Source organism: Octopus bimaculoides, chromosome 15 (genome assembly GCF_046866305.1).
Source record: "Octopus bimaculoides isolate indiv1 chromosome 15, ASM4686630v1, whole genome shotgun sequence".
Classification (NCBI taxonomy): Eukaryota; Metazoa; Mollusca; class Cephalopoda; order Octopoda; family Octopodidae; genus Octopus; species Octopus bimaculoides.
The window spans coordinates 15,299,647-15,310,993 of record NC_142942.1 but is presented as its reverse complement, the minus strand read 5'-3'; the positions used below and the strand labels follow the sequence as shown (position 1 = coordinate 15,310,993).

Here is an 11,347-nt window from a genome sequence, read left to right as displayed (position 1 = left end):
ACACACACAATATATATATATATATATATATACAAACACGCACGCACACACGCACGCACGCGCGCGCACACACACACGCACGCACGCGCGCGCGCGCACACACACACACATATATATACACATGTGCACACACATTAAGTAACCACAAGAAAACTTGTTAGCTTCATTCATGATTTAAGAAAAACAACTACATAACAACATGAAAACAATAAAGACAAACTACAAAATGTAAATAAAATTATCACAACGTTGTTTATTCATCAGTAAAGAACATTTATATAACTGAATATGTGTATGTGTGTATATTTAAGTCAGTATGTATGCGTGTGTGTGTGTGTGCATATACATATGTACATTTGTATGCATGTAGTATGTGTATGTATGACACTGTGTTTGTATGCATGTAGCAGTCTGAGAAGCATACGCTAGAAACTACATGTGTATACCAGACTGTATATATGTATAACTGTGTCTGTGTGTTTGTATTAACCAGTGTGTGTAAGTAAATGTGTGTGTGCACGTGTGTGTGTGTGATTACTATAATCAAGTGTCTCCACGTCACATCTGGTCAGACCAAACCAATCAATGTTCTTGTGTTACGCCATCACCCGATCACTAGGTCACACAGCATGAGAACATCAGGAACTCTTGATGAGGTTTGTCATCTCAGGAACAGCCTGGAAATAATAGAGAATAGACAACAGAGTTAGTGAACAGGTGCAGGAGTGGCTGTGTGGTAAGTAGCGTGCTTACCAGCCACATGGTTCCAGGTTCAGTCCCACTTCATGGCACACATATATATATCTATATATATATATATATGTGCATACACACATTCAATAGGTTCTTTCAGCCTCCAGCTCCTGAATCCAATCACTATCCAAAAACAGTACGGTGTGTTGTAATGAATTAACAGTGTTACATACCTTGAATAAGTCCATTACTAATCCATAATCCGCAACTTGAAAGATAGGAGCGTCTGGGTCCTTATTGATAGCAACAATAATCTTACTGTCTTTCATGCCAGCCAAATGTTGGATTGCACCAGATATACCGACAGCCATATAAAGGTCCTAGAAAACGATAAAAAAGAGAGGTCTGCTATGTGGTATAAAATATGTTTATCATTTTTATTTTTTTTTATTTTTTAGATTTATTTTTTACTTGTTTCAGTCAGTGGACTGTGGCCATGCTGGGGCACAGCGTTGAAGGGTTTAGTTGAATAAATCAACTATAGACTTATTTTCTGGAGCCTGGTGCTTATTCAATCTATCGCTTTTGCTAAACTGCTAATGTATAGGGACATTAAACAAACAAACATCAGTAGGACAAACACACACGCCCTTTCTCTCTCTTTCTCTCTCTCTCTCTCTCTCTGGGTAACCATATTAAAAATGATTAGATTTTGGGATTGATCCAGTACCAGATAAGGATTCTGGATTATTTTTCCTGTTTCTTTACTTAATTTTAGAGGGCGGTCGGGTTCATTTTTAGTATTCTCATTTGTGAGAGCAGTCGAGTTTATTTCAGAGCTGTGGGGTGCATCACTTTATGTGGAGCTCAGACAAATGACACCAAATCCACTCACAAGGCCTTAGTTGGTCTTAGGCTATGATAAAAGACACTTACCCAAGGTGCCGCACAATAGGATTGAACCCCAAACCATGTAGTTGGGAAGCTAGCTTCTTACCACACAGCCAATATATATATATATATATATATATATCACAAATGCATTTCATAATATACAACATACACACAGGTAGATGTACATATCAAACAGACACACATACACAAATACATCAGTAATACTTAAATATATACATACACATGCATATTGCACATAGATACCACATAACATGCATACTTATATCACACACACACATTATATATATGTATATATATATATATATATATATATACATATATATATATATACACACACACATACATAGATATGACACACATACACACACAAATACCACACACTCGCACAAGTACACATGTATCATAAACATACACAAACATCACACACAAATATACATGCACACACACACACACACATAAATACCACATACACACAAACACATACAAACATCACACACATACACAAAAACATCGTCTCACACAGGAACTTACATGAACCCTACACACATGCATACATAGAAATCTCAGAGTTTAATCTTTTGGCAGACTACCTTGGCACCATGGGTCTGATGGACCAGTGCTGCCCTCGGGCCACACACAGACACAGGTATGAGCCTAAACACATTCTTTAGAATAACTGAAGACACTGTAAAAGCTACAAAATAATCTATTACATACACATTAACAAATATATACACCGTCTCGCACACACACACACACACATGTATATACATATATATGTACATACACACATATATACATACACACGCACACATGTATATATGCATACACACACATATATATACACATGCATACACATATACATACATATATATACACTCACTTGGTCACCAATACAGTTGCATATATACATATACACACAAACACACACACACACACACAATTACATATATATAGTCACCAACACAACTAGATACACATATACACACATATGCACATACATGCACACACAGTCACTAGACACATATGCACACACACAGTAACTAGACACATATGCACACACACATATGCGCGCACACACACACACACACACACACAAACACGTATTCATGTATGCACACACAGACACACATACACTCATATGCCAAAATGCACTTGCAATCACATACACAATCACACACACACGGTTGCATACATAGTCAATCTCTCACTCACACACGCATCCACGCTCACACACACAAACACACACAACCTGTCATTCAGGAGATGAAACTAAACCACAAGACTTGCTTGACATAACAGAAAAATACAACAACAAAAAAGTAAAAGAAAAACAATGAAAATAACAATAACAACAACAGTCTCTCTCACACACACACACACACACACACACACACACACACACACGTTTACACATACACACACGGAAATATTGACATGAAGAATTATTTAAATTCCATTCAGCAAACTTTGACAGAATTTAATCACAAATAAAAGGTTACAGATGGTACGTTGGTAGTTGGGAGATGAGGAGGATAATAATAATAATAATAATAATGATAATAATAATAATAATGGTTTCAAATTTTGCCACTAGGGCAGCAGTTTGGGGGGAGGGGGGGATGAGTCGATTACATCAACCCCCAGTACTCATCATCATCATCATTATTATCCAGTGTTTTAAATCCAGTGGGTTGGGTGAATCTACCTCAATGCCATAGCAACCGAGGTAGGCAGGTGCAGCCCACCCCCAACTTTTGAGTTGGCTGGTGCCCATTCTCTTTTGCTATCATGAGGGTTTTTTGGAGCTGGATTTTCTACGGGGAGCATGCCCTTGCTTACCCCCAACCTTAGCTTCTAGACATGAGCGATCCCGAGACCAAGGCTTCTACCACGATTTTTAAGAAATGTGGTGGAAAACTAGCTCAGGAAGGCAGGGACGCTACTCCCTGAGACCCCTTTCGGAACACCCCACTACCCAAATGGTACTTATTAGCATTGACCTTGAAAGGATGAAAGGTAAATGGCGATCCTGGCGGAATTTGAACCCAAAACATAAGGGGAACTACCACTAAGCATTTCTTCCAACACACTACCGATTCTGCCAGCTCACAGACTTAATAAAAATAATAATGAAAATGGTTTCAAATTTTGCGACAAGGGTAGCAATTTTTGGGGAGGGGATGAGCCAATTACATCGACCCCAGTATTCAAATGGCACTTATATTATCGACACACCCCACTCCGAAAGGATGAAAGGCAAAGCTGACCATGGTGGAATTTGAACTCAGAATGTAGTGACGGGTGAAATATTGCTAAGCATTTTGTTCAGCATACTAATGACTCAGCCAGCTTGCTGCCTTAATAATAACAATATAACCTAGAGCACTCAGAGAGCGCAAACCTTCACCATTTTAACAACAATGTCCTCTCAACGATTAGCCGGAGGTGATTTTTAAAATATAGTATACATACATATACACACATACATATGCACACACACATACATATGCACACAGACATGTACAAACACACCTACACACACACACACACACATACATACACACACACATACATATACATAAATACACACACATACATATACACACATATACATACATATGCACATATACATACATATACATACACACATATATACACACTCATGTATGCATTTATACATACATGTCAAGTTCATTGTGTACGTGTAGGCATGTATGTACACATATATATATATATATATATATATATATATATATATATATATATATATATGTATGATGACTCACACATTCACATCTAAACACAAAGGAAATGTTTTTTTTTTATTTTTCTGTTTATGTTGTTTTTGTTAGGTTTTATTTTCCAAGTTTTTATTACTACTTAGATGTTGCATGTATTTTGTCACACAGACCTCCCCCACTCTCCATACACACACACACACACACGCACGCACACATGCAGAATGGTTTTACTGTGCCAAGACACACCATTTAGGAACGATGGTTCTTAATAGTTTCTAGTGAGTCAGTCTTATCACATCTTCTGCCAAAATGGATCCTCCACCCTCCATCTCCTTACTGCATTTCAAAGAGAAGTGGTGACTGTATGCTTTCAATTCTTCATGACCAGCTCAAACAAGGCTTCTGCGTGACCACTGGACATGCTAGAAATATCAGCTACCTCAGATCTACCTCAAACCACACTCCAGGTATCTGAAGTTGATTTGGCTGATATTTCTAGCATTTTTATTTATTTAGCTACTTGTGGGCAATAAAGAAATAAGATGGATGGATGGATGGATAGATAGAGAAAGAGAAGAAAGAGAGGGACAGCACCTGGAATTTCAGGTGCAAAAACAAAAAAAGCCAAAGCAAAACTTACCGGTGCCACAATCTTGCCTGTCTGCCCAACCTGCAGATCATTAGGGACAAAACCAGCATCAACTGCAGCACGAGATGCACCAACAGCTGCATTCATTTTATCAGCAAGATCATAGAGGAGCTTGAAGTTGTCTCCGCTCTTCATTCCACGTCCTGAATAGAGACACACAGACACATAATCATTTCAATGGCATATACGTATATATAATACATATGTACTCTTTTACTTGTTTCAGTCATTTGACTGCGGCCATGCTGGAGCACTGCCTTTATAGTCGAGCAAATCGACCCCAGAGCTTATTCTTTGTAAGCCTAGTACTTATTCTATCGGTCTCTTTTACCGAACCGCTAAGTTACGGGGAGGTAAACACACCAGCATCGGTTGTCAAGCGATGTTGGGGGGACAAACATAGACACACAAACACACACACATACATATATATATATACACATACATATATACGACAGGCTTCTTTTCAGTTTCCGTCTACCAAATCCACTCACAAGGCTTTGGATGGCCTGAGGCAATAGTAAAAGACACTTGCCCAAGGTGCCACACAGTGGGACTGAACCCAGAACCATGTGGCTGGGAAGCAAGCTTCCTAACCACACACATTCACATCTATATATATATATATATATATATATATATATATATATGTGTGTGTGTGTGTGTGTATATAGACACACATTCACATGTGCATGCACACACATTTAGAGATTCATTGACTTCATTTTGTGCCAGTAGGAAGTGATTTGACGGTGGTTTGGCTATTTCTAATAGATCAGGTGGTGCAGTCTGACAGAGGTTCAGTCAATGACTTGACTGGTGTGAATTTGACGGAAATAGGTACTGACCTCCAGATATAACAATACTGGCACTGGACAGCTCAGGCCGGTCACTTTTTGACAGTTGTTGGCCTTGAAATTTGGAAACAGAGTTCTCAACAGTGGCATCGGGAACTGGAAAAGAAAAAAACATGATAAACAAATATTTAGAGAGAGAGCGTGAAAGAGAGTGAGAGAGAGTGAAAGAAAGAGAGAGTGAAAGAGAGTGAGAGTGAAAGAGAGTGAAAGAGAGAGTGAGAGAGAGTAAAAGAAAGAGAGAGTGAAAGAGAGAGATTAGAGAGAGTTATATAGGAATATAAAGGAATAAATACCTAATAAGCAAACTCACCTGACAGGTGAGAGAGAGAGAGATTAGGGAAAGGGAAAGGATTAGAGAAGTGAAAGAGAGAGAGAGAGTGTGAGAGAGAGAGAGTGTGAGAGAGAGAGAGTGTGAGAGAGAGTGTGTGAGAGAGAGTGTGTGAGAGAGAGAGAGTGTGTGAGAGAGAGAGAGTGTGTGAGAGAGAGAGTGTGTGAGAGAGAGAGAGAGTCTGTGTGAGAGAGAGAGAGAGTGTGTATGTGAGAGAGAGAGAGAGAGTGTGAGAGAGAGAGAGAAAGAGAGAGATTAGAGAGAGAGGATTTTTCCATCCTTATATCTTTTTACTTGTTTTAGCCATTAGTTTGCGGTCATGCTGGGGCATAGCCTTGGAGAATTCTTAGTCATGTGAATCAACCCCAGTACATATCATTTCTTTGTCTTTATTAAAGCCTAGTACTAATTCTATCATTCTCTTTTGCTGAACTGCTAAGTCATGTGGACATAAACACACCAACACCAGCTGTCAAGCACTGGTGAAGGACAAACACAGACCAAGACACACAAACATATATACATACATACATATATATATATATATATAATGAGCTTCTTTCGGTTTCTGTCTACCAAATACACTCATAAGGCTTTGGATGGCCCGAGATTCCAGTAGAAGACACTTGCCCAACGTGCTACGCAGTAGGACTGAACCCAGAACCGTGTGGTTGAGAAACAAGCTTCTTACCACACAGCCACACCTGTACCTATTATATAGGAATATTAAAGAATACCTAGGAAGTAAACTCACCTGACAGGTGAGAGAGATTAGACAAAGAAAGATTAGAGAAAGAGTTAGATAAGAATATTAGGAAATACTCAAAAAGCAATCATACCTGACAGGTGAGAGATATGATAACAAGTGAAGGTGATACAAGGTGGGTGACAGCAAGTGAAGTAAAACATATGAAGACACACAGACACCATAGTTACACGTACACACTCATACATATGCATACATACTCATATACACATAAAAATGCATACATGCATAGATATATAAATAAATATATCATCATCATCGTCATCGTTTAACGTCCGCTTTCCATGCTGGCATGGGTTGGACGGTTTGACTGAGGACTGGTGAACCAGATGGCTACACCAGGCTCCAATCTGATCTGGCAAGGTTTCTACAGCCAGATGTCCTTCCTAATGCCAACCACTCCAAAAGTGAAGTGGGTGTTTTTTACGTGCCACTGGCACAGGAGCCAGTCAGGGGGTACTGGCATCGATCACATTCAGATAGTGCTTTTTATGTGCCACCGGCATGGGGCCTAGTTAGAGGGTACTGGCATCAGCCACGTTCAGTTGGTGTTTTTTTACGTGCCACCAGCGTGAGAGCCAATACATATATATATATATATATATATTTATATATATATATATATACACATACATACACAAGGGAAATCCCATATTAAGTTTGGTTACTACACCTTAAGGTCTCCTACCTAAATTTTAACTTTAAATATTATATATATATATATATATATACTTACCATTTTCAATAGCAGCACCAGAGCCATTTGTAGGAGCAGGGTCGAAAGAAGTGCCTCGTACAGTAACCACCTTTACACTATCAGTCACCTGCAATGTTTGGATGGCATTACCTGTAAATAGAAACATCAGGAGAGATAAAAAGCAATTAGAGTGGGAGATGACTTGAGTAAGTATTCAAACAATCAACAAACATAGAGCGTGAGAGTGAGCATAGGTGTATATTTTGAAATTTATTTGCTTCTCGTTAATTCTGGTAACACTTAACTGTTGTGTTTTATGCAGATGGGGACCTTTGGTAATTTCTCTCTCTCTCTCTCTCTCAGTCATTAAGCTATCATGTCGTCTGATCTATATGTCATGTACATTTATATTGTGATACTTTATCATTAGATGTAACATGTATTACACGAAATTTAGGCTTCACTGAGGAGGTCTCATAAGCCTGAAACATGGCTTGTATTGTCACTCCTGTGATTGTCGAAGTAGTAGTAATGGGACCGGGGCATGAGTTGTAACAACACATCACTGATTCCCTACTTACGGCAGATGAGACCTGTGCACCATTCAAGCGACAACCCTCCAACCCTCCATGGGTCTGTTTAGGTAGTCATTGCTGGTGAGGGCTTTACGAGGTTGGAGTGCAAATCCTGCCTCAACCTCTTTTAGTCTCCTTTGACGACACTCAGAGGAAACGTTGAGTTTTCTCTTTGACATGTCAGTTACCACACAGCTCTAGAGCAACGTAAAATGAAGTGTTTTACTCAAGAACACAACACGCCATCCAGTCCAGGAATTGAACCCAAGATTTGACTAACGTGAGTACAACACCCTCACCACAAGGCTATGCGGTTACACATCGTCAAAGATCCTATATAATTAATACCAGTCCTAGAGTCTTCAAACTAATGCTTTCATCGTTTCACTGCTTGCCTTATTAGAATATTTTTTTAAAAAAGAAATTTTAATTCCAGAGTTGCCTCCCTTGTGCACCGATCAGCTTTCTTGTCGACATAAGTCGTTGACTCCATATTTCCCCCACTCCTTATTCTGAAGATTATATTAAATACTGTATTTGATTGCGTAAAAGACACATGGGTGTATTAGACAGGACCCCCCAATTTCGGCAGCACATATTTAAGACAAAACTTCTTTTGGTGCATTCAGCCGTACATAACGAAACATTACAATATAATACAGTACAAGTAATATCGGTTTTAAATCTTGGTACAAGACGGGCAATTTCGGGGGTAGGCGTAAGTGAATTACATCGACCCCTTCCAGTGTTCAACTAGAACTTATTTTATCGACGCTGAAAGGATGAAAGGCAGGGTCGGCCTTGGTGGAACTTGAACTCGTAACGTGAAGTCGGACAAAATGTTGCTAAGCGTTTTGCCCAGCAGACTAACAATTCTGCCAGCTCGCTGCCTTCCAGCACAAGCAATAGGAATAATGTTGTGTGTGTGTGTGTGTGTGTGTGTGTGTGTGTGTGTCTTTGTGTGTCCATGTCTCTGTTCATTTGTGTGCGTGTGTTTGTGTGTGTACGTGTCTGTGGGTGTGTTTGTGTGTATGAGTGAGTTTCTTATGAATATATATATATATATATGTGTGTGTGTGTGTGTGCATGAGCGACTGAAGTTTCTGACAAATTCCAAATGAGAAACGCCAGAACTAATGATATAAAGCCAGAAAGATGTGTTAACTATTTATCATTCAGACTACTCTGTCAAATGTAATGCTTATTTATTCACATCGTTTTGAACTAATAACACATTATCTTATAGCTGCAATATTTCAATGATGAGATCGTTTAAGACGTTGCTACAACAATATAGGAAACTAGATGAAAGAGGCCAGACCTGGACAGTTAAACAGGTAAAAATACTCAGGCAATAAAAGCATTAGACAGGTAAAACACTTGGACCAGATTTAGCCAGCTTAAAATCTAAAGGGCTAAACCACAATGTATAAAATATACTGTTGTTGGGCACTCCGTCGCTTACAACGTCGAGGGTTCCAGTTGATCCGATCAACGGAACAGCCTGCTCGTGAAATTAACGTGCAAGTGGCTGAGCACTCCACAGACACGTGTACCCTTAACGTAGTTCTCGGGGGATATTCAGCGTGACACAGTGTGACAAGGCTGACCCTTTGAATTACAGGTACAACAGAAATAGGAAGTAAGAGTGAGAGAAAGTTGTGGTGAAAGAGTACAGCAGGGTTCGCCACCATCCCCTGCCGGAGCCTCTTGGAGCTTTAGGTGTTTTCGCTCAATAAACACTCACAACGCCTGGTCTGGGAATCGAAACCGCGATCCTATGACCGCGAGTCCGCTGCCCTTACCACTGGGCCATTGTGCCTCCACGTATAAAATATAAGTAAAACACAACTGATATTATGACTAAATCCTAATGAAAAACTTGGGTAAAACCCACAAAGCATAATATGTGTAAACTATAAAAGAGATTGTGGATAAACGATAATGGACATGATGAGTAAAGTCCAATACAAATTGAGGGGTGATTGGAAAGCAATAAGTAAAGTTGATGTGGTGGAGAGAATTCACTTACCAGCATAAATAGTGCGTATAAATGTATCTTCTGATTTAATACCAATGATATCACTAACTGGTGAAATATCAAGTTTAGCAGCAACTCGGGGTAACAGGTTCTGAAAGATAAGGGTAACTGTAAGTATCCATAGTAATGTGTGTATATAGATGGTTATGATTAGCAATATTTTAATGTCGACTTTAGCATGCTTGCATAGGCAGGATAGAATTTGTTGAGGTAGTTATCTTACATGAATTGTATGAACAGCTAATAACTTGGATATAGTTCTTTTGTAGGAAGTCAGAAGACAGTTCAGATATCATATAAAAGAAACAAGTAATCCGTTGATATATGCAGAGTAAAACAACTAATGAAATAGCATTAACAGCTAGCAGTTTAAAGTTAGCCAGAAGGGAGCTCCGCTGGAGGCACCAGAATGACTGAGTTTCTTTATCATTAGGTACATCTAACAATTATAATAATAGTTCTAGTTTCTTAATGAGAAAAATGCTCAATACTGTGCACTTTGGGTGAATAGGAAGGGGTTGTCAAGAATTCTCCATGTTATATTGGGACACAGAATTGCAAGATAAAACAGTATAAAGAGACAGATTTTTTTTTTTACCCTGATGTGGAAGGTATGCATGTGCCGGACAAACCTTTTACTGAAAGTATTTGTTGTAAGTCAAGTGTAGTATCTTGGAATACGATTAGGTTGTGTGGGAAGCTGTTTTCTAGACCTCTGCCTTAGAGAGGCAGGATCCTTACAGTAGGAAGGTGCTTTGATTTCGGTAATTGCATGCAGGTGGTTCAGCTTTGTCCATTTGAGTTCTGACAACACAATATTGACCAACTTCAATTTCAAATTCTTTCAATGATACTCCTTATGATATTTCTTTTTCTCAAAATATGAAGTAATGAAATAGTAGACAACTTTAACAATAAAGAATAAATGAGGGCAGGGAACAAGTGAAACATCTGATACAAACTGTAGCAAAACTGGAATGGTTGAACTTACTTTCCCAGTAGCTGTGGCACCGGCCAAAACATGACTGAATTTAAACTGATTCTGCAGGTTAACTATCAATGGAGTCAGGGATTCTAGAAAG

At 39.0% G+C, this 11,347-nt stretch overlaps 1 protein-coding gene across 1 annotated transcript in view; it reads right to left on the bottom strand.

Annotated features, from left to right (window-relative positions):
* Positions 1-227: 227 nt before the first annotated feature.
* Positions 228-11,347, bottom strand: part of LOC106879363 (electron transfer flavoprotein subunit alpha, mitochondrial) — a 19,759-nt gene continuing 8,639 nt past the window's right edge. Inside the window, exons 4-10 of the mRNA XM_014928884.3 lie at positions 11,257-11,339; positions 10,257-10,356; positions 7,689-7,799; positions 5,850-5,954; positions 4,993-5,144; positions 927-1,073; positions 228-677 (exon numbers count right to left, since the gene is read on the bottom strand). Coding sequence (XP_014784370.1) covers positions 639-677; positions 927-1,073; positions 4,993-5,144; positions 5,850-5,954; positions 7,689-7,799; positions 10,257-10,356; positions 11,257-11,339 — 737 coding nt within the window. The 3' untranslated portion in view covers positions 228-638. The remainder of the gene's footprint in view (positions 678-926; positions 1,074-4,992; positions 5,145-5,849; positions 5,955-7,688; positions 7,800-10,256; positions 10,357-11,256; positions 11,340-11,347) is intronic.